The sequence below is a fragment of the Mustela nigripes genome, chromosome 1, assembly GCF_022355385.1.
Source record: "Mustela nigripes isolate SB6536 chromosome 1, MUSNIG.SB6536, whole genome shotgun sequence".
NCBI classification, from domain to species: Eukaryota; Metazoa; Chordata; class Mammalia; order Carnivora; family Mustelidae; genus Mustela; species Mustela nigripes.
The window spans coordinates 99,741,383-99,766,642 of NC_081557.1; the positions used below are offsets into that span (position 1 = coordinate 99,741,383).

Sequence of the window (25,260 nt, forward strand, 5' to 3'; positions counted from 1 at the left end):
AAAGATAAACCATTCTTTCCAGTTGAAACATTAAGACATGCAATATTAATTTACGGATCTGTACCAATCTAGAAAAAGGCTGTGTCCCTACCAAGGACAGGAGAGTGTTGTCATCTTGAATATGTACAGTATTGTATTAAAATGGAAAATACATTGCATGAGCCAGGATTTTGAGTTGTAGACTAAAAGCCTCTCTAGGGGACTTAGGTTAAAAAAAAAAAAAAAAAAGGACTTATTAAAGCATGTCCAGTTTGCTCACAAATGCATTGACAGGGCTGACAAAATAGATATTAAGTTGAAATTCCAGCAGCAATTTCTCAAATGATGCCAGGGAGTTGGACTTGTCATGGGAGACACGGTCTCTGTAATGACCAGGAAGGCAGCAATTCAGGAGAGAACCAATACACGGAATCATGTATTCATTTTCCCCAGAAATCACACCAGCAGAAATACAGACTTAGGGTAAGAATTTTTATTGCTACAATGGTGCCAAAACTGAAAGTGAACACTTTACAGGAAAGGCCTGGATAGGGGCGCCTGGGTGGCTCAGTGGGTTAAAGCCTCTGCCTTCGGCTCAGGTCATGATCTCGGGGTCCTGGGATTGAGCCCTGCATCGGACTATCTGCTCGGCGGGGAGCCTGCTTTCCCCTCTCTCTCCGCCTGCCTCTCTGCCTACTGTGATCTCTATCTGATAAACAAATAAAATCTTAAAAAAAAAAAAAAAAAAAGGACTGGATATATGACGGAACACCCACGTATGTGATATTATGCGACCACTAAAAATCATAAAGTAGAAACATGTAAGTTGACTTAGGAGAATTTGCATGAGGTACTACTGAGTAAAAACACAAACCTGCCTACGCATGTGTACATCTAGAAGGAAATATACGAGGCTGCTATGTCCGTTGCTACATGAGCCCAGTTGGGATAAATGGTATGTTCAACCTGCGGGGGAGAGAGAAGCATACTTATATTTAAGGGAGAAACAGTCAGCCATGGGTCTTGAACACTTTTGCTGAGCATGCCAAGAATGTAAGTCCTTGACCATGGTTTACACATGCCATTTCTTTCCCTTCTTAAAAAAAAAGTTTTTAAAGATTTTATCTATTTATTTGACAGCTAGATCACAAATAGGCAGAGAGGCAGGCAGAGAGAAATGGAGGGAAGCAGTCTCCCTGCTGAGCAGACAGCCTGATGTGGGGCTTGATCCTAGGACCCTGGAATCATGACCTGAGCCGAAGGCAGAGGATTTAACCCACTGAGCCACCCAGGTGCATCCCCCTTTAATCGAAGGTTTTATTAAGTAATCTCTACACAACATGGGGCTTGAGTTTACAAACCTGAGATCAAGAGTCCCACGCTCCACTTCGTGAGCCAGCCAGGTGCCCCACACAGGCCATTTCCTAGGCCTATATTTGTAGCCAGCAACCTTGAAGGATGAGATCACATCTCCCCTCTGGCCAAGAGCAGGATTGATTCCCCTTGCTGTGGAATCAGTAATCCCCTGAATCTGGTGCATTTCTCTTATAATGCAACACACTTCACACGTCTGTGATGGACTTTCGCATTGTCCCCACCAGACTTGTGGGCTATTTATGTCTGCTGGGGCCACCATTACAAAATACCACAAACTGGGGGGCTTAAACAACAGAATTTATTCTCGCACAGTTCTGGAAGGTAGATGTCCCAGATCAAGATGTTGACAGGTTTGGTTTCTCCTGAGGCCTCTCTTGGACTGCAGAGGACTGCCATTTCCCCACGCCCCCCCTGGGTCTTTATTCTGTGTCCAAGCATTCCTGGTGTCTCTCTGTGTTTACTAATTTCCTCTTCTAATAAGGACAGCAGTTAGATTGGTTGGAGGCCCATCCTAACAGCCTGCTCTCACTTAATCATCTCTTTACAGGCTCGATCTCCAAATACACATTCTGAGGTCACAGAGCTTAGTGCCTCCACATATGAATTATGGAGAAACACAATTCTGCCCATAACAGGGGACATGGGGAATCCAACATACACCAACAGGAAACCCTGACAATGAATAATAAAGTCCTTTGTCTCTGACCCAGGAGTCTTGTGTCTTTCGACAGCATGTCCTTCAAACAGGCTAACCTGTTAGTTTATAAGAGGCAACAATCCCAATCTGCCAAATTCTCCACCCCCGTATTTTAGCACCCACCACACAGCCTCTTTGTCTTTCTTTAAAACAAGAGTTTTAAAGTCCGAGTATAATGTCTAAAACATAGCAGGCATTGAATATATATTTGAAATTCGATTTAGGATGAAGACTCTAGTCAAGGCACTGGTTGATCCGAAGAGATACAATTTTAAAGATACGGAGGGCAGTGAGGAAGAAAACCGTTTGGTACAGACTCAGTACTGCCAAACAGGGTTCAGATTCAATTATATAGCTTCCTTGATGTGTTCTAGAAAAATACTGGCATTACTGCAATAGGATGTAATATATTGGGCCGTATTTTACTTTCATCCTGTACCAGCTAACCCTCAGATTATCTCTGGGAAATTTTTAAAGTTTGATTTGGGAAGAATATGAATAAAATGTGTTCTACACAATTTTTCAAAGTCATAGCTAGAGCACAGCAATGCTTTCTACTGAAAGCATGCAGACAGCCCCACACACTAAAAATTATCAGTGAAATACTAAATAATGCTATGCTTTCGCCCTACAATTTACCAGTGGTTAACCACCAGTTTCTGAAACTCTTTCCAAAATACAAAGAACACTGCCTACAACCTTTGCTCAGTATTACCAAAATAGGCCAACAGAACTGGGAAGGAATTTGCCCCAGTATAAAGTGGTCATAGCAAGAATGCTGAGTAACCCAATTAAAGGCGGGAGATGAAAGGAGGTGCCTGGTTCTGGCATTTCTGGCTGGAGCTCTGTGAAGAGGGTGCAGAGTCCCAGAGTCCATTCTGTACTTTGGGGCCGCCCTGGCTCACCCAGCCTGAGCAGAATGCTTTATTTTCTTTGAACAGATTGGAAGCGTAAGCCGGTAAAAGAAGAAAAAATAATTAGCAAATGCAGATCAAGGGGGAGGGGGAGGGAGGCAGACACGGCTGCCTGGGCTTTAGGGCTCCTGCCAGCCTCTTCCTGGACCCCACCTCCAGCTTCTGAGGAGTGACCAAGACCAGTCACACCTCGTTAATTCAGGGGACCAGAGCCTCCTGACAGAGGGGGAAGGTCGCCCGCCTGCCAGGCTCAGGGCAAGTCCTCTGTCCACCCTGACTTCTGATACCGGAGTGCCTAACTGCTGCCCTGAGGTTTGTGCCTAAGCTGGTGGGTGCTCCGAAAACACACGGGGGAAAGCAGAATGTAGGGGAGGGAGACTGGGAAGAAGGGAGCGGCGCTCCACGGAGAGGAGCCGATCCGGCTGGTGCCGGCGTGGACGCGAGCTGTTAGAGGGGCCGTGACGGTGGCTCCGCACCACGTGGACCCAGTGAAATTCCTGCGCTGAAGGCACTTCCCGAAGGACACGGACGTTCTTCGCTGCGGGGCCCGTTCGCTCGCCCCACGGCCATCCCCCTCGCGTTCGTGTCCCTTCACAGCGGTTTCCTTCAAACGGCGCACCAGCTCCGGCAGCCGGGAGTGCGGACCGAGCCCCGCGAGGTCTCGCGGCGGTGGACGCAGGCTCGCGCCCCTGGCCTCACCGAGCGAGCCCCGGGGCCGTGCTCTCCGCCGGGTCCCCGCGGCCCGACGCGCCCTCCGCCGTCCCCCCAGCCGGGCGCCAGGCGCTGGGGCCGAGAGAGCGCGGGGGCGGGCCGGCGGGGCTGCAGCAGCTGCCCCCGGAGCCCGCCCCCCGGGCCGGCCCCTCCCCGCCGCCGCCGCCGCCGCCGAGCCGGACGCCGGGCCCCGCGACCATGCGCCGCCTCCCGCGGGTCGCGCTGCTGCCGCTGCCGCTCGCCCTGCTCGTGGCCGCGGGGGCCCCCGAGGCGCCGGTGAGCGCGCCGCGGAGCCTGGTGTGGGGGCCCGGGCTGCGGGCGGGCGTCGTGCTGCCCGTCCGCTACTTCTACCTGCAGGCCGTGAACTCGCAGGGCCAGAACCTCACTCGCTCGCCCCCAGGTACAGCGCCGAGCCGCCGCCTCCGCGCCCTACCCGCACCAACCCCCGCGCGTTCTGTCCCCGCCGCGCCCGCGCCCCTCGGGAGTCCGCCCGCCGCCCGCGTGGCGTCCGTCCCCGAGCGAGCGTCGCCCTGACTCGGCTCTGGCCTCCGCCCCTGCCCCCGCCTCCCGGGACGCACAGCGGGGAGGGCGCCGCGGCCGCAGTCTGTGGAACGATCTCCGCGGGCCCTTCCGCGGCCCAGGGGCGGCGCTGGCGTCCGCGGCGGCCGGGCTGTCCGGGCCCGAGCCCGTCTTCCCGCGCTGTCCCGGCTCGCAGGGAGCGGCCGCCCGCGGAGTCATCGACCCTAGAACGGGCGCCGATTACTGGGCTGAGGCCTGGGTTCGGCACAGCCAGACCCTCCGCCGGGCGCGCGCCGGGGCTGGGGGCTTTGCGTTCTCGGAGGCCCGGTGCAGGCGCGAGGGAAGCCCCGCGGCCCTCGGCGGTTCCCTCCCCAGGGTGGGTCTTGTCTTTGAAGCCCTTGTGTCCGGCGTCCTCCCGCGTCCCCTTCGCACCTCCTTGCGACTCGTCCTGCAGGGTTCAAGTTGTTGCCGGTCGCGATCTGCTCATGTCTGCCTCCTGGATGTCCGGCCAGCGTGCACCCTGTTTTATCAAGAGACAATCAGAATAGCCCAGCGCCTTTTCCACCGCCCGCAAGAAGCCATGACTAAACTTTTTTTCAGGTTTAGAAAGGCTTTCCAGGGCCCTAAGGATCAGAATAAAAAATTCTTAAGCCCAGATTCAAAGTCTTCCACTATGGGGTGTATTTTCTCCTTTATAGTTTTCTTTCTTTCGTAAAATTAATTTTATAATGTTATAATGGGCGGGTGCTTTAGAAAGAAAAGGCAGAACAAAGGAAAAATTAATTTATACAGGAAAAGAGAAAGTGACATGATCCAAAGTGACATGCTGCTAATCTTACTATTAATGAAAGAGCTAGACATTCAAATAAAATTCTATTCCTTAATCAAAAAATATCAGCAAAGTTTTTTTTAAGTGGCAGTACTCAAAGCTGTCAAGAAGGCATGAAGATGCTCTCAGACAGGGGCCTTCATCCTCTGCTGGTGGGAGGGCAAAGTCCTAAAACGTTACTGGAAAGCAGTTTTCCAAATGTACCAAGTGTCTTAAATATTTACAAACCTAATGTACAAAAAATAAGTTTCAACAGTGAGAAAATGTGATTTTTAAAAAAAATGTCCTTTGCAAACAATGCCGGTGCTGTTTATTACTGGTAATCTGATTTCTAGGTATCTGACCTGAGAAAATGATCAGAACATGGTCAAAGATTCCTATGCAAGAAATTCTTGCCACATTGTCATCATTTATTACAACAAATTTAACTAGCCAACTCTGAGGTCATTGCTAAATCAGGTGTGGTACTTTCATGGGATGGCATATTGACAGCCCATTAAAAGTTAACATTTTAGATTCCACTTAATCTAAAGTAGTTAAGTTCATAGAAACAAAGTGGAATGGTGGTTGCCAGGGGCCTATGGAGGAGAGAAATGGGAAATTGTTGAATAGCTGTAGAGTTTCAGGTTTGCAAAGTGAAAAAGGTTTAGAGATTTGTTGCCCGAAAATGTGAATTTATTTAACACTACAGAACTGTACAGTTGAAAATGGTTAAGATGATCACTTTTGTTATATGCTTTAAGTTTTACCTTTAAAGTAATGTTTTAAAATATTTAATAATGCTTAAACTGGGTTATGGATGGACTAAACAGGAAAGAAATTATATAGTTTCACTTTAATTTTATAATAATTTTATAATAAATAGAGGAAACTATACCTCTCATTAGTGTTCTCGGTAGTTCTAACATGAGAATAAAGATTTTTGTCTCACTCTTCTTTTTTCCCAAGAAAATTTCCCTCGACAGTAATCTTACTGTTTTTATGGTCAGGAAAAGAAGTCATAAAAAACAAAAGACTTTCAGCAAATCTTTTCAGACAACCTCAATTTCATACCTTTAGAGTCTCCCTATTTCCTCTTATGCTACTCAATTTTTAGCTTCCATTAAAAGGCTACTCTGTAGTTTTGAAAAGCTCATGCAACCAGGTATTTTACATTTTCTGCCATCATTCACTTGCAAGTCCTAAAGCTTTTCCTTCTCCAAGAACTAAATGGGGGGGAAAAAAAAAAAGGCCATTTTTTTTTCAAGACATAGACCTTCTTACACGGCTTATCAAGATTCCCTTGATAATTATCACTCCCATTTAACAGTGTCACATTTATCTGAGTATCATTATGCTGTGTATCTCCAGGTACCTGGGTTACAAGCATGTGACCTTGAATGGTCTAAAGCAGGGGATCTCAAACTGGAGTCCGAAGACAGAAATTAGACAGTCCGTGACCTTGGATATAGGGGAAAGAAGCCATCTCAACCTTTGTTTTTACTCCCTGCTGACTTAAATGTAGTATTTCCTTCTATTAGGAATGTAAGCAAAACCTACTGATACTGTTATATTGTCAGCATGAGACATCATGCGTGAGAGAGGTGCTCTGTAAGTACCACGGAGAAAAGAAAAGAAGGGACGGAGGGAGGGTGGTTGGAATCCGTCACGATGTCTGGATACAGATAGTCCTTCTCGACTCAGTCCTCCTTTACCTTCATCAGCAGTGATCATCTGCATAAAATAATCGTACTTCCTACTTTTGTAGCACTGCAGCGTTTTAAACTGTGCCCTGTTTAATTTGTCATCCTTGACTGTCTTGTTAAGTAGGAAGCCTGGATATTACACTCTTCACTTTACACCTCAGACACTGAGGCTCAGAGAAGCTAAAATGTTTTGCCTGTGGCCCCACAGCCGTTAAGTGTCAGAGCCAAGAGGAGACACTCATCCTCTTTCCATTTAATGAAACCTCCCGTAATATGGTTGTCGTACATCAGTTCTCGGTAAGTTCCCTTGGCCGTGTGGGGTTGACACTTGTTACAGTTGCAGAGCCTTCAGAGTCTTTCTGAACAGCAGGGAAGGCAATGACTCTGGTACCAATGGTGCCAGGGGTTATTCCTCCAACTCTCACTTCTGCAAACCGAAAGGCTAACGTGATACAGCGTGACAAGGTGGCCGCAGCATGGGCTTTGAAGAAAGACTCAAGCTGTGTTCAAATATTGGCTGTTACTTATATGTAGTTGACCTTGAGCAAGTTACGTCACTTCTTGGAGCCTTGGTTTCCTGATCTGTAAAATGGGGGTGACAATGCCTATATTAAACAAATTTTTGTAGGAAACAAATAAGGTAGAAAATGTAAATGAAAATCTCAAGCTCAGGACTGGCCCATAATCACTGCTGAAGTCTTCAAAAGTTCTGATTCTAATGATGCAAGACTTCGATACTGCTAACCTCCTCGATCTAGCTAGTCCCTGCTTTCTCATTCCATTAGCTTTCTCTCCTAAAGAGGTTTAAATTGAAGTAGAAAAATTCAAGTTGAATTGCAAGTCTATTCCCTTATGTCAGCCTTTGGGGCAAATCAGAATTCACATTCCTTCCATTTGAAGCATTTTCAAATCACACTCTTCTCAGTTTCTCTTTTATATGGTTAAAATTGCTTATTTCTGTTTCAGTCATCACAATTGTTATTTTGCGTTGATTTTAACATTAATTTCATGCCAACAATGACATAGACATGAGAGTCCTATAAAAATTACTGGACATTTACAATATGTATTTCCAATGATTCTATTTTAGTTTTGGTTTTTTTTTTTTTTTTTTTTTTTTTTTGCTTTATACATTTATTTTGAAATGTAGCTCTTAAATGCTCTTTCAGAAACAGAAAATTTTATAACTGGAAGAAACAATACAGATCTAGTCCAGTACTTTGAATTTAAAAATAATGAAGCATTTTGGGGTGCCCGGGTGGCTCAGTGGGTTAACCCTCTGCCTTCGGCTCAGGTCATGGTCTCAGGGTCCTGGGATCGAGCCCCACGTCGGGCTCTCTGCTCAGCAGGGAGACTGCTTCCCCCTCTCTTTCTCTGCCTGCCTCTCTGCCTGCTTGTGATCTCTCTCTGTCAAATAAATGAATAAAATCTTTAAAAAAAAAAAAGAAGCGTTTTGGAACTAGTTTTTTTTTTTTTTTGTAAATCCATTTCATTCCAAAATGATCACAGAATCATTAATATGTTTGTCTTATATCTGTTTTTGTTTATTTACAATCACAGGTTTATGGAAAACAGGACTATTTGACCAAGACACTTAACTTTTCTGTACTGGTTCCACTTTAGGGAGAAAATTATAGATATATCCTCCAGGTCCCCAGGCTCTGCCTTCCTGATTTGCAGTGTGTATATGTGTTTTCTCAAATCAAGTGAGAAATAACACAAAGCAATAACCAATGTATTTCATGTAAGCATTTCAGGTAAATGGCTAATATTTTAAATAATTTTACATTATTACCTTTTTCTTACAACATCCCCTATATTTATTACAATTCATTGATTTTAGCAGATATCTTTCATAATTTTATCACACTTATTTCAAGGATGTCTAAATGTATTCTTTAATAGCAAGTTGTCAGACATTACATTACAATTACAAAATTAAAGATACCACAGAACACCTCTCCTCACCCACAAGAAAAAAATACAATGCTTGAAGATCAAAAGAGAGTACAAGCTTCATGCACAAGATTTAGAAACTAAGCGTGGGAGAAAGAAACTTTTTTCAGTAATTTAAAAAATATATATTAAATATGCTTAGTTTGATAATATGATAGAAGTGAGATCAAAGACTCCTTCCATCACCACTATTTTTTGCCAGGACTGAATTTCAGAGGATTCACCACTTTTTATAAAATATTTGCCTTTGATATGGTGATGAACTGTAGTTAGGACATCAACTGATCTTTGTTCTCAGAGGTCTTGAGGATTAGATCCACGCTGAGGGCAGCAGATACATCCACTGGATTCTGGAAAGAGGGATGTCACATTTATTCCTGGATCCCAGTGATAGTATTAATCACAACAGTACTTTCTCCAAGCCTCAGTCAGTCAGCTCATTTACTACCGAAAGAGAAGGGAGGGTTTACTAAGCAGGTATGGTTTACCCTGGAATTTCCAAAAAACCCACAGAATTTTGGAGTTTGAAAGGGTGTTAGATTCTTCGAGTATAACTTTCGATCCAACCTGAGGAAACAAGCTTAGAGAAGTAAACTCTAGTATTTACAAAGTGTGTGAAATGTGTGTGTGTGTCTGATATTTGGGCACAGTCTAATAACTAGCTATAATCTCTCTCTACTTAGGGAAATAGTCTTAGAAGTATAACTCGAAATTTGGGTTAACCAAAGGGAAATTTCCTCAGCAATGAGGGTTATTAGGGTTATTAGGTATTAGGTATTACGAAGAGAGCTGGTATATATTTTACAGGAGCCTTGGAGCTCTGTCATTCTAAGAGTTTTTGGATTTTTAACTATCTGGGCTGCTTTAAACCTACCCGAAGGTGAAAAGAGCAAAGAGGCAAAAAGGTCCTCTCTTCCTTGCTTTTCTAAAGAACTGATTTTGTTCATTTAGTAAATCTTTACTGAAAGACTAATGAATCAAATGTTGACTCAGACCTTTGGTTTCAAGACACAACCCAGACATGGTTCCTGGTCTCAAGGACCTTCCAAACTAAAATTATTTTGTTATTATTTTGATAGTATGGAGAAAAGTAACTTTGGAGTACAGACACCTATCCAATAATTTGTAAGACAAAATAACCATGAAATAGTAGCTACATACATACATACATATATATTTTTTTTTCTTTTTTCTTTCAGGTCAAACACTATTCAAAGTAGTAATCAAATCTCTTTTACCTAAAGAGTTAGTCCGGATTCACGTCCCCAAACCTTTGGACAGGAATGATGGGACATTTTTGATGCGATATAGGATGTATGAAACTGCCAGTGAAGGGCTGAAGATAGAGGTCCTTTATGGTGATGAGCATGTGGCTCAGTCTCCTTATATTTTGAAAGGTAAGTGCTTATATCACACAATCCAGAGCCAGCCTTATATGTGTAGACCCTATGCCTTTCAAAATGGTTTAGGATGAACTTGAATTCATGTACAACAGTGTGAACATGTATGCATACCTCCTGGAGCTCAACTGTACATATTCTGCACCTGACATGGGGCTTGAACTTGCTACCCCAAGATCAAGAGTCACATGCTGAACTGTCTAAGCCAGCTAGGCACCCCTCCTGGAGCTCAATTTACCTTGGAATTTTGTGGGAAAGAAAACTAAAGAAATTTGAATGATAAACAAGAATATCTTGTGTATTTACCCAGGCAGTTAACACATCTGGCACTCTCCATTCTTCTATATAGATGTACATTTCTGTCTAGTACCATTTGCCTTCTGCTCAAGGCTTTCCATCATCATTTCTTCTAGTGCGAGAATACTGGTGATGAGTTCTCCCAGCTTTTGAGTATCTGAAAGAGTCTGTATTTTGCTTTCATTTTTTAAAGACATTTTTACTAAATACAGAATTGTAGATTAACAGGATTGGTTTTATCTCCTTTTAGTACTTTAAAGATGTTGTTCTACTGTCCTCCTACTTGCATTGTTTCCAACAGTGTATCTGCTGATCTCCAAAACTTTGTTCCTCTGCCCTGCTAAAGGTTTTCTCTCCAAGTCAGTTTGAACAATCAGATTGTACATGCTCTGATGTAGTTGCCTTCATGTTTCTTGTGCTCGGGTTTGTGGAGCTTCCTAGATCTTTGGGATTATAGTTTTCATTAAATCCAGAAAAATTTTGGCCATTATATCATCAATATTTTTTTCTGTTCTACTCTAGAGTTCCTCTCACAATTCCAGTGACCCCTATATCAGGCTTGAGATTAGCCCACAGCTCACCGATGCTCTTTTCATTTTTAAAATTCTTTTTTTTTCCTCCACTTCATTTTGTGTATTTTCTATCATTAAGTTCCCTAATCTTTCCTTCTGCATTGTTCACTTTGTCATTAATTGTATCCAGTGTATGTTTCATCTCTTTTTTCTTTCTCATCTTGAGCTTTTTTTCTGGAATGTAGTGAAGTTACTTGGAAATAATTTGAAACTTTCAAATTTTGCTTTTACAATTCATTAGGTAAGACCCGAACCATGTTTAGTCTGGGGCTAGTTATTCCCCACCACTCAGGCCTCCTCTACCCTGAGTCCCAGGAATTAGGATGCTTCCTAGTCTGCCTGGTATGAACAGGTACTATTCCCAACCCTGTATGACCAGTGGGTAGTGTTGCCTTCAGTCTTTCTGGATGTTTCTTTCCTTGCCTTGGATAGTTTCCTCCCTTATATTGCCTCTTCAGAAACCCTAAATACTTGAGGGGGAACCTTTTACAGATCTCTGGAGTTTTCTATCTGTGTAGTTCTCTCCTTTCAGGGAATGTGTCCTGCAAATGTCAGCTTACTTGTTCTCCCTGGACACCCGGCTCTATCCCCTCAATTCAGTGAGTTTTCTGGGCTCTGGCTACATTTCTTCCCCTGTCTCCATAACCTGGAAACTCCCTAAGGCAGTAAGATTATGAACTATAAGGATCACCTCATCTGTTTCCCATCTCTCAGACTCAGTGTCTTTCACTGCCTCATGTCCGGTGGCTCAAAATCTGTTTCGTATATTTTGTCTCTTTTTTTGGTCGTTTCAAGTAGAAGGGTAAATTGGTCCATATTACTCATCTTGGTCTAATAGAAATCCTCAAGAAACATAAATAATTTCTTTGAAGTTTTTATATTTATAAAATTGCATTAATCTTTATATTTTTATATTAAGTTAAATACATCTTGAAGTAAGATATAAAATTGGTGGGGCACCTGGGTGGCTCAGTGGGTTAAAGCCTCTCTGCCTTCGGCTCAGTCATGATCCCAGAGTCCTGGGATCGAGCCCCACATCGGGCTCTCTGCTCAGCAAGGAGCCTGCTTCCTCCTCTCTCTGACTGCCTCTCTGCCTACTTGTGATCTCTGTAAAATAAATAAATAAAATCTTTAAAAAAAAGATATAAAATTGGTATAAATCCCTTCTAAAATGAGTCCTCAAAGAAGTTTTATACTTATAGCTGCATACATTAAAATTACATGGCCAGATACCCCTGGGTTACATATTTCTTCTTTGAGATGAGCTGATGGAGGTGATTTTAGAGATTCAAGGGAGGAGGCCTCCATCTTGTCTACAAAAAAATCATCACCTACTCTGTAATAATGCCTGAAAAGTAATACATTCTCTTTTTCCTTGTGAAAAGGTAAGTTGTTTTATGTCCACCAGGGATTTATGACTCACTGACTTTATCAGCTTGTTGGCTGAGAGTGGGTTATATCCGTATATGGTACTGATATACGAGATACGTATACAAGAGCATATGGTATACTAGAAGAATGATCAGGGGATGCAAAGTAGAAGCACAGGACTCTGACACAAGTACTTTCACCATGGATTTGTTTAGGGCAGATTATTCCCATCTGGAGAACCTCAGACCTCACCAAGAAGTCATCCCATGTTCCTATCGGGGCAGAAACAACCCTCTGTGCAGAGGGGTTTGTTAATGGAGCATGGCATTACATGTATTTTATCTTCCCTAGGACCAGTGTACCACGAGTACTGTGAGTGTCCAGAAGGGGATCCTCAGGCCTGGCAGAAAACTCTTTCTTGTCCAACCAAGGAACCACAGATTGCAAAGGATTTTGCTTCCTTCCCCAGCATCAATCTCCAGCAGATGCTGAATGAAGTTCCAAAAAGGTTTGGGGATGAGAGGGGTGCCATTGTTCACTACACGATTCTCAATAACCGCATCTACCGGAGATCTTTAGGGAAGTACACAGACTTCAAAATGTTCTCGGATGAGATTTTGCTGTCACTGGCAAGAAAGGTATGGGAATGAATTCATTGCTTCCGAAAAAAATAAAAAGTTGACCCTTAAACCACACAGGTTTGAACTGCATGATTGTACTTAGACATGAACATTTTTTTATAAATACATGACAGTACCATAAATAGTGTTTCTCTTCCTTATGATTTTCTGAATGAGCAGTTTCTTTTCTCTAGCTGATTAACTTGTGAGAACACAGTATATAATACACATAACATAAAAGATGTGTTAATCAACTCTTATGTTATTGGTAAGGCTTCTAGTCAATAGTAGGCCACTAGTTGTAAAGTTTTGGGGGAGTCAAGATTTATACACAAATTTTAGACTATGCGGTGTCAGCACCTCTGACCCCTGCATTGTTCAAGGGTGAGCTGGAGTTTACTTATTTCGTTGTAACTTTGGGATTCTTAGAGCAACAATGTCAAAGGATGGAAATGGATTCCAGACTTGGACATGTGCATCTAATGTGTCCACCACGTGAGTGTTCATAAATTCTCCCCCCTTTATGGATCCCTCTTTCCTTGAATTAAGTGACTTGAGGCCCCACCTGAGGCAAGTAGTTTCCTACGGAGCACTCCCAAGGTTCCTGTGGACTCCCAGACATGTTGAGCCTCGAGGTCACTTTTTTTGAGACTTTTTAATGAGCTGACAAACGAGAGTAGATAAGCAAGAGCGTGAATCGTCATGTCCCCTGCCCTTCCTTCTTGTTCTAGGTTCTTTGCCCAGTGGCTGGGAAGAAATCCAAGATAAATGAGACTCATCTCTAGACTTAGAGTGGCCTACGCTAGTGGGACTTGTTTTTGTCATTTGGAAGTTAGAGTAGGATGTGAAACAAAATAGTGGCACCTCAGCATGATAGGCCTGTAAGAAGAGCCAATCTCCAGGGTGAAACTGCCTGAGGAGAGTGAGCCATTAAGGAGGTGACATTGGTCTGGGTTCAAAGGACAAGAAAGGAGACTGCCAAGTGAATAAGTAGGAGAAGAATATTCCAAGTGAGAAGGGAATGACCTATGAGAGTGGGTGGCACTTTCAGAGAGTAGCCTAAAGCTTATTGGCCCACGCTCAGGTGGAGCAAGATAACACGGCCTGGCTTTCTGGCCCCAGAGTTTAGACCTTGTCCTGCAGGCTTTAGGTTCTGTTGACCTTCATGGTAACATTGATTTCGGTTTTAAGAATTTTGGCAGAAGGTGAAATCAGATCAGATTGGGGAGAGCCTAGTATCAGAACACCTAGTGAGCAAGCTACTGCAAAAGTCCAGGCAAGAGATGAGAAGGGCCTCACATAAGGCATTGGCCATGGAGATGGACATAAGTGACAGAGTCCAGAAACAAAGGTAGATGTGATGCAGAGGTTTGAGAGTGGAGGAAAACAAGGGCTTGGATCTAACCTTGTCAGTTCTCAGGCAGCTGGCAGGGAGAGTTCTTGAAGTCACTTTCTTTCCATACTATGTCCACTTCTATAATACTAAGGAATTTTGATACTTTTAAAAAAATTTATTAAGTAATCTCTATGCCCAACATAGGGCTCAAAACCATATCAAGAGTTGGATGCTCCAACATCAAGAGTTGGACACTCCAACAACTGAGCCAGCTGGGCACCCCAAAACTAAGCAATTTTTTCAAAAGATTCTATTTATTTGACAGAGAGAGATTTCCCTTATGTGTGGAGTTGGTTTGATTTGTTGTTGATTCTCCAGTTCTTTAAGGTGTAGAGACAGCTGGTGTATTCTGGATTATTCAATTTTTTTGAGGGAGGCTTGGATGGCTATGTATTTCCCCCTTAGGACAGCCTTTGCCGTATCCCATAGGTTTTTGACCGAAGTGTCTTCATTCTCACTGGTTTCCATGAATTGTTTCAGTTCTTCTTTGATCTCCTGGTTGATCCAAGCATTCTTAAGGAAGGTGGTCTTTAGCTTCCAGGTGTTTGAGTTCCTTGTGAATTTTTCCTTGTGATTGAGCTCCAGTTTCAAAGCATTGTGATCTGAGAATATGCAGGGAATAATCTCAGTCTTTTGGTATCGGTTGAGTCCTGATTTGTGACCCAGTATGTGGTCTATTCTGGAGAAGGTTCCATGTGTACTTGAGAAGAATGAGTAGTCTGTTGTTTTAGGGTGGAATGTTCTGTATATATCTATGAGGTCCATCTGGTCCAATGTGTCATTCTATGCTCTTGTTTCTTTATTGATTTTCTGCTTCGATGATCTGTCTATTTCTGAGAGAGGCGTGTTATGATCTCCTATATTTGACAGAGAGAGAGAGAAAAAACAAGCAGGGGGTGGGGCAGAGAGAGTGGGAGACAGGGAGCCCAATTTGGGGCTCAGTCCTAGCACCCCGGGATCATGACCCAAGCTGAATGCAGACACTTAACCGACAGGCAGCCAGGAGCCCCCGTACTAAGCAGTTTTAAATGCCACCTCTGAACAGCGGGAGCTTACTCCTGGTTAAATGAATTTGCCATGAACCAACCTCACCCACGATTTTCTGCTACTGCTGGTGACTGAGAGGCATTCTTCTCTATTCTGCTGTTTTCACATGTTCACTTTTATTGGGCATGTTTTAAGAAGCCAAAAAACGGAAGCATTTAGTATCTAAAACTTAGGTCTTCCCGGCACTGATGTTTCTTCTTTTGTTTATTTAGGTCCTTCTCCCCGATTTAGAATTTTATATTAATCTTGGAGATTGGCCTCTGGAGCATCGGCAAGTCAATGAAATCCCGGGCCCTTTGCCTATTATTTCATGGTGCGGCTCCCTGGATTCACGGGACATTATCCTTCCAACGTATGACATCACCCACTCCACGCTCGAAGCAATGAGGGGTGTCACCAATGATCTCCTCTCTATTCAGGGAAATACAGGTAAATTAAACTTTATTCTTGAGGGAAAAACAGAGGCAAGAAAGGAATGTTCAGTCAGAGAGAATAAAGGTATATATCTAAATGACCATTGTTCTTATTTTCTAACAAAGAAGAAAGAGCAGTGTAGGATTCTTCTAATCCAAAAATTAGATATGTGGCTTGGGCTGGTAATGACCAAACCTACTGTAACTGAGTCTCCTCTCAGCTGGTCACTTGTAAATACCATTTGGAAATATGTATTTGGTAGGATTGTCACTTAATAGTGACTCCAATGCCGTTATATTGCTGGGTGAAGGGAGCATTTTGAAAAATATAAAATGATATGCAGCCGTGAGAGAATTGTGGTAACAGTATAATTAGGGTATTACTACCTCCAGCGCCTAGGGAGGAATTTTCCCCTCTCCTCTTTCTGCCTTGCTTGATCCTTCAAAATCGAATTCCTTCCTTCTCCCCTTTGACGGCCTAACACTTAGTGCACAACACACTCTTGAACTAAACCAGACTCCCTGAGTAGAATAAACCCTGCCTCTCTTCACAGTCTCTGTTGCCGTTTGTGATTTGGTAGACTCGTTTAGAAGGTAACACCGGAGACTCTTCGTAAACTACTTAAAGATAACATGAAATGAAACTGACTTTTTATTTGGGAACAGTGAATTCTGAGAAGCGTGTTGAATATTAGAGACAGTGACCACCCCCCTCCAGTTTCTGTTTTATGATTTATCCCTTCAAATAGTAATAGGTGTTAACTAATAATCTCTCTTTAGAGTAATAGAAATAGACTTAAATTAATTCTCCTAGAATACTTCCCTCCCAGGAAAGAAATTCACACGCGCGCACACACACACACACACACATAGTTGGGCTATATATGTGTTTTCATTTCACAACTTAATAGACAAAGTCTAATAAAGCAGAAACAATGTGCTCAAAATTCTGAACAACCAGGGATTGAAGATGTGGATGTTACTTAGTTCTGTAGTTTGTTCCTGTCACCCAGTAGAAGAACAAATCCGAGCTTATTTTTTATTGTGAAGCATGAAGCATGGAAGTGCTTTGGGAGTGGGCCAAGTCACTGAATGTCTTTTGCTTTGAGCTTGACCCACTGTTATTTTGGGTATCTCCTAATGTCATACAGCAGACTGTCCAATATTTGAGTGAGCTCTCACGGGTAGAAATTAAGGACATCTGGTGGCTCAGTCGGTTAAGCATCTGCCTTCAGCTCAGTCATGATCTCAGGGTCTTGGGATCGAGCCCTGCATTAGGCTCCCTGCTCAGCATGGAGTCTTCTTATCCCTCTCCCTCTGCCTGCTGCTTACCCTTCTTGTGCTTTCTCTTTCTCTGTAAAAATAAATAAATAAAGTTTATATAAAAGTAAATAAAATCTAAAAAAAAAAAAAAATAGGTGAAATTGGAGCATGCCTTTCTGGGATACAGCACATAAAAGGACTGTTTTTAAAAGTCTGAACTGGAAAATATGTCAGGCAAGTTACTTGATCCCATATTTTTTTTTTTTGGAAGTAGCATCCTATTTTAGAAGGTGGGTTGATGATCAAAGAGCATTAATAGCTTAAATGACCATGGTAGATTACAGATGATAATGCTTACTGTTTTTTTTAAATGTCAGATTCATATCACATTTTTTTTTAATGGCTTCAAACTTCTAGGGCCTTCCTGGATCAACAAAACCGAGAAAGCTTTCTTCAGAGGTAGAGATAGCCGAGAAGAGAGGCTCCAGTTGGTACAGCTCTCCAAGGAAAATCCAGAGCTCCTAGATGCAGGAATTACAGGATATTTCTTTTTCCAAGAGAAAGAAAAGGAGCTTGGAAAAGCTAAATTGACAGGTTTCTTTGATTTCTTTAAGGTATGCATTTATGTCTTCCTATATGGGTAGGAAGTGATAAACTCGTGATAACTCTACAGAATCACTGGGTGGGCCCGTTTCTCCAGTCTTGTGAGCTGGAGCACACTTTCTTACTTTCTCCCTTCCAAGCTTGGGGAATTACAAAACTCATTGTAATTTCCTTTTTGTTTTTGTGAATTCTGTCTACCAAAAGGTCAGAACGATATTTAATACTCAAAATATAGTGCAGGGATTAACCAGGGGGGCTGGCATTTTTCTCTTTTTTGTATTTGTTTTCATAAACTGGGAATATAAATACCTTTTACATGAAGTGATCTTAAAGGCCTTTTGTAAACAGAAAGAGTGTAAATTCCATAGAAGTAAAATTGGAGCTGGAATTGGGGTTCACATCCTGTTTGTGGTCCTTCCTCTGTCACTGACTGTGGAACCGTCATCTCTTTGCACCCCTAAACATGCAGGATGCCTGCCTTGTTCCTCGAATATTGTCGTGAGGATAGGGATGTGAACAATGTAACAAAATCTGACTGGTTTGAAAACTCTTTGCTACCAATTACTTGAGAAAAAAATGAATGACCAAACCTGCAAGTATTTCCTGTTTGTTTCAGCGTGGTTATAATGAAAAGAACATTTGATTTGATAATTATTAGAAAATAGAGGTTTATAAATTTATAATATATATATTATATATATGTAATGTATAATATATATAAATATAAATTTATAATTTATAATAGAGGTTTATAAATTTATCTGAACACACGATTTTCTCATTTGCAAAACAGAAAAGAGGAAAGAGCTTATGGTAATACTTGCTTCACATGGCTATGATCAAGTGAGGTTTAATTCCCATGAAAAGTGATTTTGAAATGTAAAGCAAGGCTTATTAACCCAGCATATGGGCAAACGGGGTACATCTTGTGTTGCTAGCATCACACGAATCCCTAAATGTCTCCAGGTTTCTGCCTTGTCAACTCTAGAAGTGAACCCTGGATCCTGGGTTAGAGCCCTGTTTCAGGCTCTCTGCTCAGTGGGGAGCCTGCTTCCCCCTCTCTGCCTACTTGTGATCTCTCTCTCTCTGTCAAATAAATAAATAAAATCTTAAAAAAAAAAAAAAAAACACTTTTAAACACTGAGGTTGGAACGTGGAAAATAATTTCTTTATATTTAGTATTATAGCATTGATGACAAGCAGAAGTGAAGCAAATAGCTATTTTTCTCTTTGTTTATGTTTGTTTTAATCTTTTAGTACAAGTATCAAGTGAATGTGGATGGGACCGTGGCGGCTTACAGATATCCATACCTCATGTTGGGTGACAGCTTGGTTTTGAAGCAGGACTCGATGTATTATGAACATTTCTATATGGCACTAACGCCTTGGAAACATTATGTTCCAATTAAAAGAAATCTTAGTGATTTACTAGACAAAGTTAAGTGGGCCAAGGTACGTTTTCTGCAATTTTAATTTCTTGAGGCAATAACAGACTTACCAGAGTTATTTACATGAGTTCCATCATGACCAAATTTCACTTGACACAATTTAGCAAAAGTAATGTTATTTTCTGAAATTTTTGTTCCCGTGAAATATCTAAAGAATCAACATCAGAGTTATTTTAATACCCTTTAGCCAACATTTTGGAGGATTTTTAGAAGATTTGAAGTCTAGTGTTATGTAGAATATGAGTTTTTCTGAAGGAATCAATATTCATGTATATGTGCACAAGCAAAAACACACTAAATATAAGTGACAGATTGGAAATCCCAGGACTAGAGTGCTTGATGCACAAGAAGACATTGAAGGTAATTGTGATACCCTTTTCTTTTCCAGTCAGGAAAAAGGTACAATGAATACAAGGTATACACAACATCCCAAGAATCACAGATTTCACATAAAATAAGAGTTTTTTTTTTAAAGAAACAGATGACAAAGCTGTCATGTTTTATTATGAAACAATAAAAATTCACCCTTCTGTTGGTAGGACTTAATTCTGTTTCTAAGTTTCTGAGAAGCAATATTCAGGTATGCAAATAGCTGGGTGCCTGAGGCAGAATCATTTTTGTGACCCTTTATAAAGAGTCAGGATTGCTTGCCAGTGGCTTTTTTAATGGGCAATGTGCTAGAATATCAGCTGTTTTCAAAAAGTATATTAGGAACACTGACCGTTCCTGATACTGAAGGAAAACCTGTGGGTTCTAATGACCGAATTTATGAATATAGCAACAAGACAGGCCTTCATAGGTACTGTTTAATGACAACTTCTGGGCTCTGACTTAAAATGAAGTTTTTAAGAGACGTTATAACATCTCGGGTTTCATTCTATTCCAGATTGTATTTTAATATCAAGCAGAGAGGCTATGGGATTGGGGGGGATGGGGATGGGGATGAGCCCTAAATTTCTTGGGTAGCCAGGATAGTATGAGGGGTAGTCACAAGAGAGAAGACTGCATGTCTGGTGTGCATATGGCAGCGGGGGGGGGGGGGGGGGGGGGGCCGGGGGGGGGAGAGGGGTGAGCGCGGGGGGGGTGGAGGGGGGGGGGGGGGGGGGGGGGGGGGTCCTGTGGACCAGGGTCGGAACATGTGTGACCACTTAGGTGTAACACGGGAGCTAGAAACGTCGATTTCTTGTCAATTTCTCAGAGCCTCGTTCTGAAGTTGTTTTCCTCGTGTCCCCATCCCCGTGCTGGTCACATTCAACCCGACCTCTGTCCTGCTTCATACTCCACGGTAGCCTTCTTTGGGGGTGGGGAGGTTCACAGGAGTATTTTTCTTTTATTGTGTGTGTGCGTTTAACCCTTTCAGGAAAATGATGGAGAAGCCAGGAAGATTGCAAAAGAAGGGCAGCTGGCCGCGAGGGAGCTGCTGCAGCCACACCGGCTCTTCTGCTACTATTACGGAGTACTCCAGGTTCGTCCCCACGGCCCGGCCTGCGGTTCAGGTGTCCTTGCAGCCATACTGGGCCTGAGGACCGCACATCCTGAAAGGGTTCAGAGCATCAGCCGGTGGATCTCTGGGGAAGCTGAGTACCAGCCCAGCCCGAGGAAAGATGGGAATAATGTGCTAAGGCCTTTTGTGGTTCTTCATATTCATAGCTCCCCTCACTACTTTGAAAAACAATGCTTAGCGCCCTTATGAATATAGATTAAAAGCGCCTCTTAGCTGGGCATTGCTATCTTTAATTAGATGCCCTATGGAATTTCTAGTTTAGGTATTTTCTGAACCTCAGAAAAGATCTTTCCTTAGCTAGAAAATAAGGGCGTTGGACTAGAAATCATGAACATCTCTCTGCTCACTCAAAAAGCCTGCCTCTTGGTCTTCTTACTCCTTGAGATTCATGCTTTTGCTATCACAGTATAGGATGGACAGCAAGTATTTAGCTTGCTGTAGAAAAAAAAAATGAAATGTATTTATAATGGTTGTAACACCTCAGGCCTAATTACTGAAGTACAAATGTTTATTGGGAATCTAAGAATTGGTGATGTTCTAGCCAGGAAGAAAAGAAAAAAACAAACTTATTTTTCTGTGGACAGGAAAAAAAGAGGCACATTTCTTCAGATGTCTGTGGATATCACTCTCTTATAGAAAAATTAAAATGATAAATTATACCATTTACTAAAAGCAGCCTTTCCCTTGAATGAGTTGTATACCCTCTGCTAGTCTGTCTATAATATTAATAGTAGGAGTTTCTCCCTCTAAAATGTTCATTAGGTTCCTGTGCTCATGTCACTCACTTTGTTGGGTTTGGCCCAGCACCAGGAATCTATAGCTAAATGTATATGGAACCACTGAATCAAAATTCTAATTTATAGGAATGTTTCAGTCCGTGGTTAAAGTTAGAGGACATTACACAGGTCTGTCACCATTGACAAAATGTGTGTGACTATGAGGGTGAAGGGAGGAGTGTGTGAGACCGTCAGCTTTATTTTGAGATGCTTATCATCTCTTGGTTGATTTGAATGTTCAACAAATGTAATTACTCATTAATGAGGGGAGGATAAATGCCAAGAGGTGCGGCTATTTCAAGTAGGGACCCTTGGCTTGACATCCCTTTCCTGGAGGCTTCCTATGAACACCTCAGACTGTGGATTGGGGTTCCGTGTTAGGTTTCAAAATACCGCACTTAGTGCCTGGACCCCTGAAGTTCAAATGCAGCTTCAGGACCCAATAAACCAGACCTTTAGTTTTCATCTCAAGATAGACAGCAGCTAGGAACACTGGCGTTGGGTGGGGTAGGGAGAATCCAGTGGAATGAAGTGTGGACTCATCTTTCAGTTGCCTTCCAACATGCATTTCAGAAATACGCGGAGCGCCAGTCCAGCAAACCGAAAATACGTGATGGGATGGAGCTCGTTCCTCAGTCAGATGATAACGTGTCCCCGTGCCAGTGCCTCCGGGAAAGACCTTCCAGAGAAGAGCTTTAAGTCAGCTCCCATCGACAGTCCTGCAAGTGCCAGCGACAGGTTGAAGGCAAGCCTTCAGACAGAGGCCGGGCTGCGGTGAATGCAGTCGAGGAGACTCACGTGGACAGGCAGAGCAAGATGAGAGCAAGTGTTACAGGTCTCTTTGAATATAATTTTCCGTTGTGTAAAAACCTCCATCATCAACATCACAGTTTCTCGAAACAGAAAACTTGCGGGTCACTGTGGACAGAGAGGCTTTGCCAGAATAGAAATCATTCCCTGTGAAATGATTTCCACCATATTTCCTAGTTTGTTCACTTTTCCCTCTCCCTCTTCCAACTATGAAGAAAAAATGTTGGTGCAGGTTCCTCCCCTCTTATTGAATAATTTCTCCTCCTACAAGCTGCTTTGGACATTCCGTAATAGCAAACCTCCTCTTGGAAGGTCTGATAAGGATAATTAAGGAAGAAGAGCATGGCTCCCTTGTTGAAGGTAGCTGGGAGACTGTGGAGGCCACATTTTTAAAAACTCACTCATATGTTTTTAGCTAAGTTTTATCAAGGCCTGAGACAAAATTAAGGAGAAATTATGCCATAAACTAGAAATTCCCAATCTATCAGGGTAGCACACCCATTGAGGACAACACAATTATTAGTAGATGAGAACATTCTGTGGGTACTACCCATTATCTATGTTGAATAGATGGAAGATAACAAGAGTCAGGTGGAGCTCTCTACTACTTTGTTGAATCCTTAAAAGGGACACTTGAAAACAGGTGCCAGAAGCAGTAGGAAGCCTGATACCTTCGGAATTCACCAGTAAGCGGATAAGAAAGGCAAGCATCCTAACTGCACCCCTCCTCTGTTTCAGTGCATTGCTGCAAGAAAAACTTTAGAAATTTTCTTTGCTTTTTTGGACAGGGTCAAGACTTAAGACTTATAACCCAGAAATCCATTACACACTCCTTGTAAAACCACTAATCCAAGATCCACTCCACTAAGGAGCACACTCCCAAAGCAAGAGTTAGCTATACTCCCAGTCTAAAAATATTTACTCCCCTAATTGAAATATTTACTTAATCTGAAAAACAGTGTAACCACTTTATAGTTGTCATATCCTTTCATGAGGTCAAGAAGAACACAGAATTGCATAACTAGACGAGAGCATAGAACAGTATCATCAAAACCAAGTATTCAAGGGAAACACCCACCAACTGTTCAAAAGTACAAGGTCACGAGTACAAAATAAAGGGCAGCTGTCCTAAGACCATATGCTAACGAAGCCATGTCCTGCATTTATTGTAAATGGAGTTTGGGGCTTGTCAAAACAAATGACTGAAAGAAAATTTGCCCTCCTGCCCACCAAACCAGGTTCTTCCTTGTGGCTGATGGCATCTTGTTAGAAACATCTTAAATTTTTAAAATGCCCATCACCTGCTGCCAAACAAGCCTGATAGTTTAAAGTGAACTGAGCTACACCACATAGTTCTGAGCATGGAACAGGAAAAAGACGGTTTTAAGAAATAAAGTGGAGTCCTCAAAAAATTCCACAGGGGGGCGCCTGGGTGGCTCAGTGGGTTAAGCCGCTGCCTTCGGCTCAGGTCATGATCTCAGAGTCCTGGGATCGAGTCCCGCATCGGGCTCTCTGCTCAGCGGAGAGCCTGCCTGCCTCTCCATCTACTTGTGATTTCTCTCTGTCAAATAAATAAAATCTTTAAAAAAAAAATAATTCCACAGGGAGTGAGCAGTCAATCTAGATAATTTTCCATCTGCCCAGCTCAGACATAATCTCTTAAAAAAAATAGTTTTACATGGCTTGCTGGTTTGTTCACACAAATAACTTAATAAAATTGTTTTGCTAAAACCCTGATTTTTTTCCCCTTTGAACTCACACAGTATCTACATATTCCATTAGTCGCTTTTAATACTTCACTTGTCCTTTAAAAAATCTGACTTTTAAAAGGAAGAGAGGGGTGTAAAGATATGCAGGTAAATACAATAAGTGCTTTTCTCTAAATAAGCTGCCAGCATGTTCATTGCTGTATTGCTTTTATTAGTAAAATATTGGAAGCACCTTAAATAGTTTTCATGCGGGAACTAGCTAAATAGTTATTGATATATAAAGGACTGCAGTACAACTATTTTTTTTAAAGTAGCTCTATATGTACTATCATGAAAGATTTCCATTACAGTATTCAGTGAAAAAATTGAGTTACAGAACAACATGTATAATGTGATACCATGAATGTAAAAAACAAAAATATATTTGTGTGCTTGAAAGTTTGGAAGGATTTTAATAATATCTGAGAAAGAGATGGATAGAAGGGAATTACTTTTTGCTGTATACCTGTCTATAATATTTGTTTTTACTACAAGTAAGAGTCATATTGTAAAATAAAAAAAAATGTAAACCTAGGAAAAGACTCTAAATGCACAAAAGATATACGTAAGAAAATGGATATTTATATTTTCCAGTATGCTTTTTAAAATCTACTCTCTAGAATTTTATATCATGGGACATATTATATATACTTTTTAAATAAAGTAAATTTTCTAAATAAAATTTTGAGAAAGATAATTTCTGTTTTTAAGAAAGACATAACTACCAGGGGACCTGGATGGCTCAGTGGATTGAGTCTCAACTCTTGGTTTCAGCTTAGGTCATTGAGCTCAGGATCCTGAAATTGAGCCCCAAGTGGGCTCCATGCTTAGTGGGGAGCCTTGAGATTTTCTCTCTCCTTCTGCCCCTCCCCCTGCTTGCACTGGTGCTCTTTCCTTCTCTCTCTCAAATAAATAAACAATAAATCTTTAAAGAAAGAGAAGAAAGATTGTAAACACCTATAGCCCTGGTATTTCTGTAACTGAACTGGTCTAATTTTAATTTTATTGTGTCTTCCTGAATAAATGAACCAAAACGTCTATCACTGCCACTCAGTCCCTAGTAGGTATAAATCTAATATTAGGGAGAAAGAAATTTGGGCTCGACACCGTTATTTTCTCTTATTTCAGGCAAAAATACAAGAAGTGCAGTGTCTTCGCTGGTTCAGGTCGCCATTATGCTGGTATAGCTGTAACTACGTAGGGGGACAGATGTTAACTAGACTTATTGTAGGGATCATTTAGCAATACAACCAAGTCCTAAATCATTATGTTGTATACCTGAAATTAATGTATGGTATATGTCAATTATACCTCAATTTAAAAAA

The 25,260-nt window shown here is 42.0% G+C and overlaps 1 protein-coding gene across 4 annotated transcripts; it reads left to right on the forward strand.

Annotated features, from left to right (window-relative positions):
• Positions 1–2,762: 2,762 nt before the first annotated feature.
• Positions 2,763–23,918, forward strand: POGLUT3 (protein O-glucosyltransferase 3). Of its 4 annotated transcripts, none has more exons than XM_059417970.1 (9): positions 3,994–4,078; positions 8,335–8,468; positions 9,867–10,064; positions 12,659–12,945; positions 15,583–15,799; positions 17,464–17,660; positions 18,907–19,101; positions 20,458–20,562; positions 21,951–23,918. In XM_059417970.1, exons 3-9 carry the CDS (start codon positions 9,968–9,970, stop codon positions 22,074–22,076), a joined length of 1,224 nt encoding a protein of 407 aa, XP_059273953.1. In that variant the 5' UTR covers positions 3,994–4,078; positions 8,335–8,468; positions 9,867–9,967; the 3' UTR covers positions 22,077–23,918. The 4 variants fall into 4 exon arrangements, with proteins under 4 accessions (XP_059273972.1, XP_059273944.1, XP_059273953.1 ...); XM_059417980.1 differs by lacking the exon at positions 3,994–4,078 and adding an exon at positions 6,836–7,008; XM_059417989.1 differs by lacking the exons at positions 3,994–4,078; positions 8,335–8,468 and adding an exon at positions 2,763–3,279.
• The last annotated feature ends 1,342 nt before the right edge of the window (positions 23,919–25,260 follow it).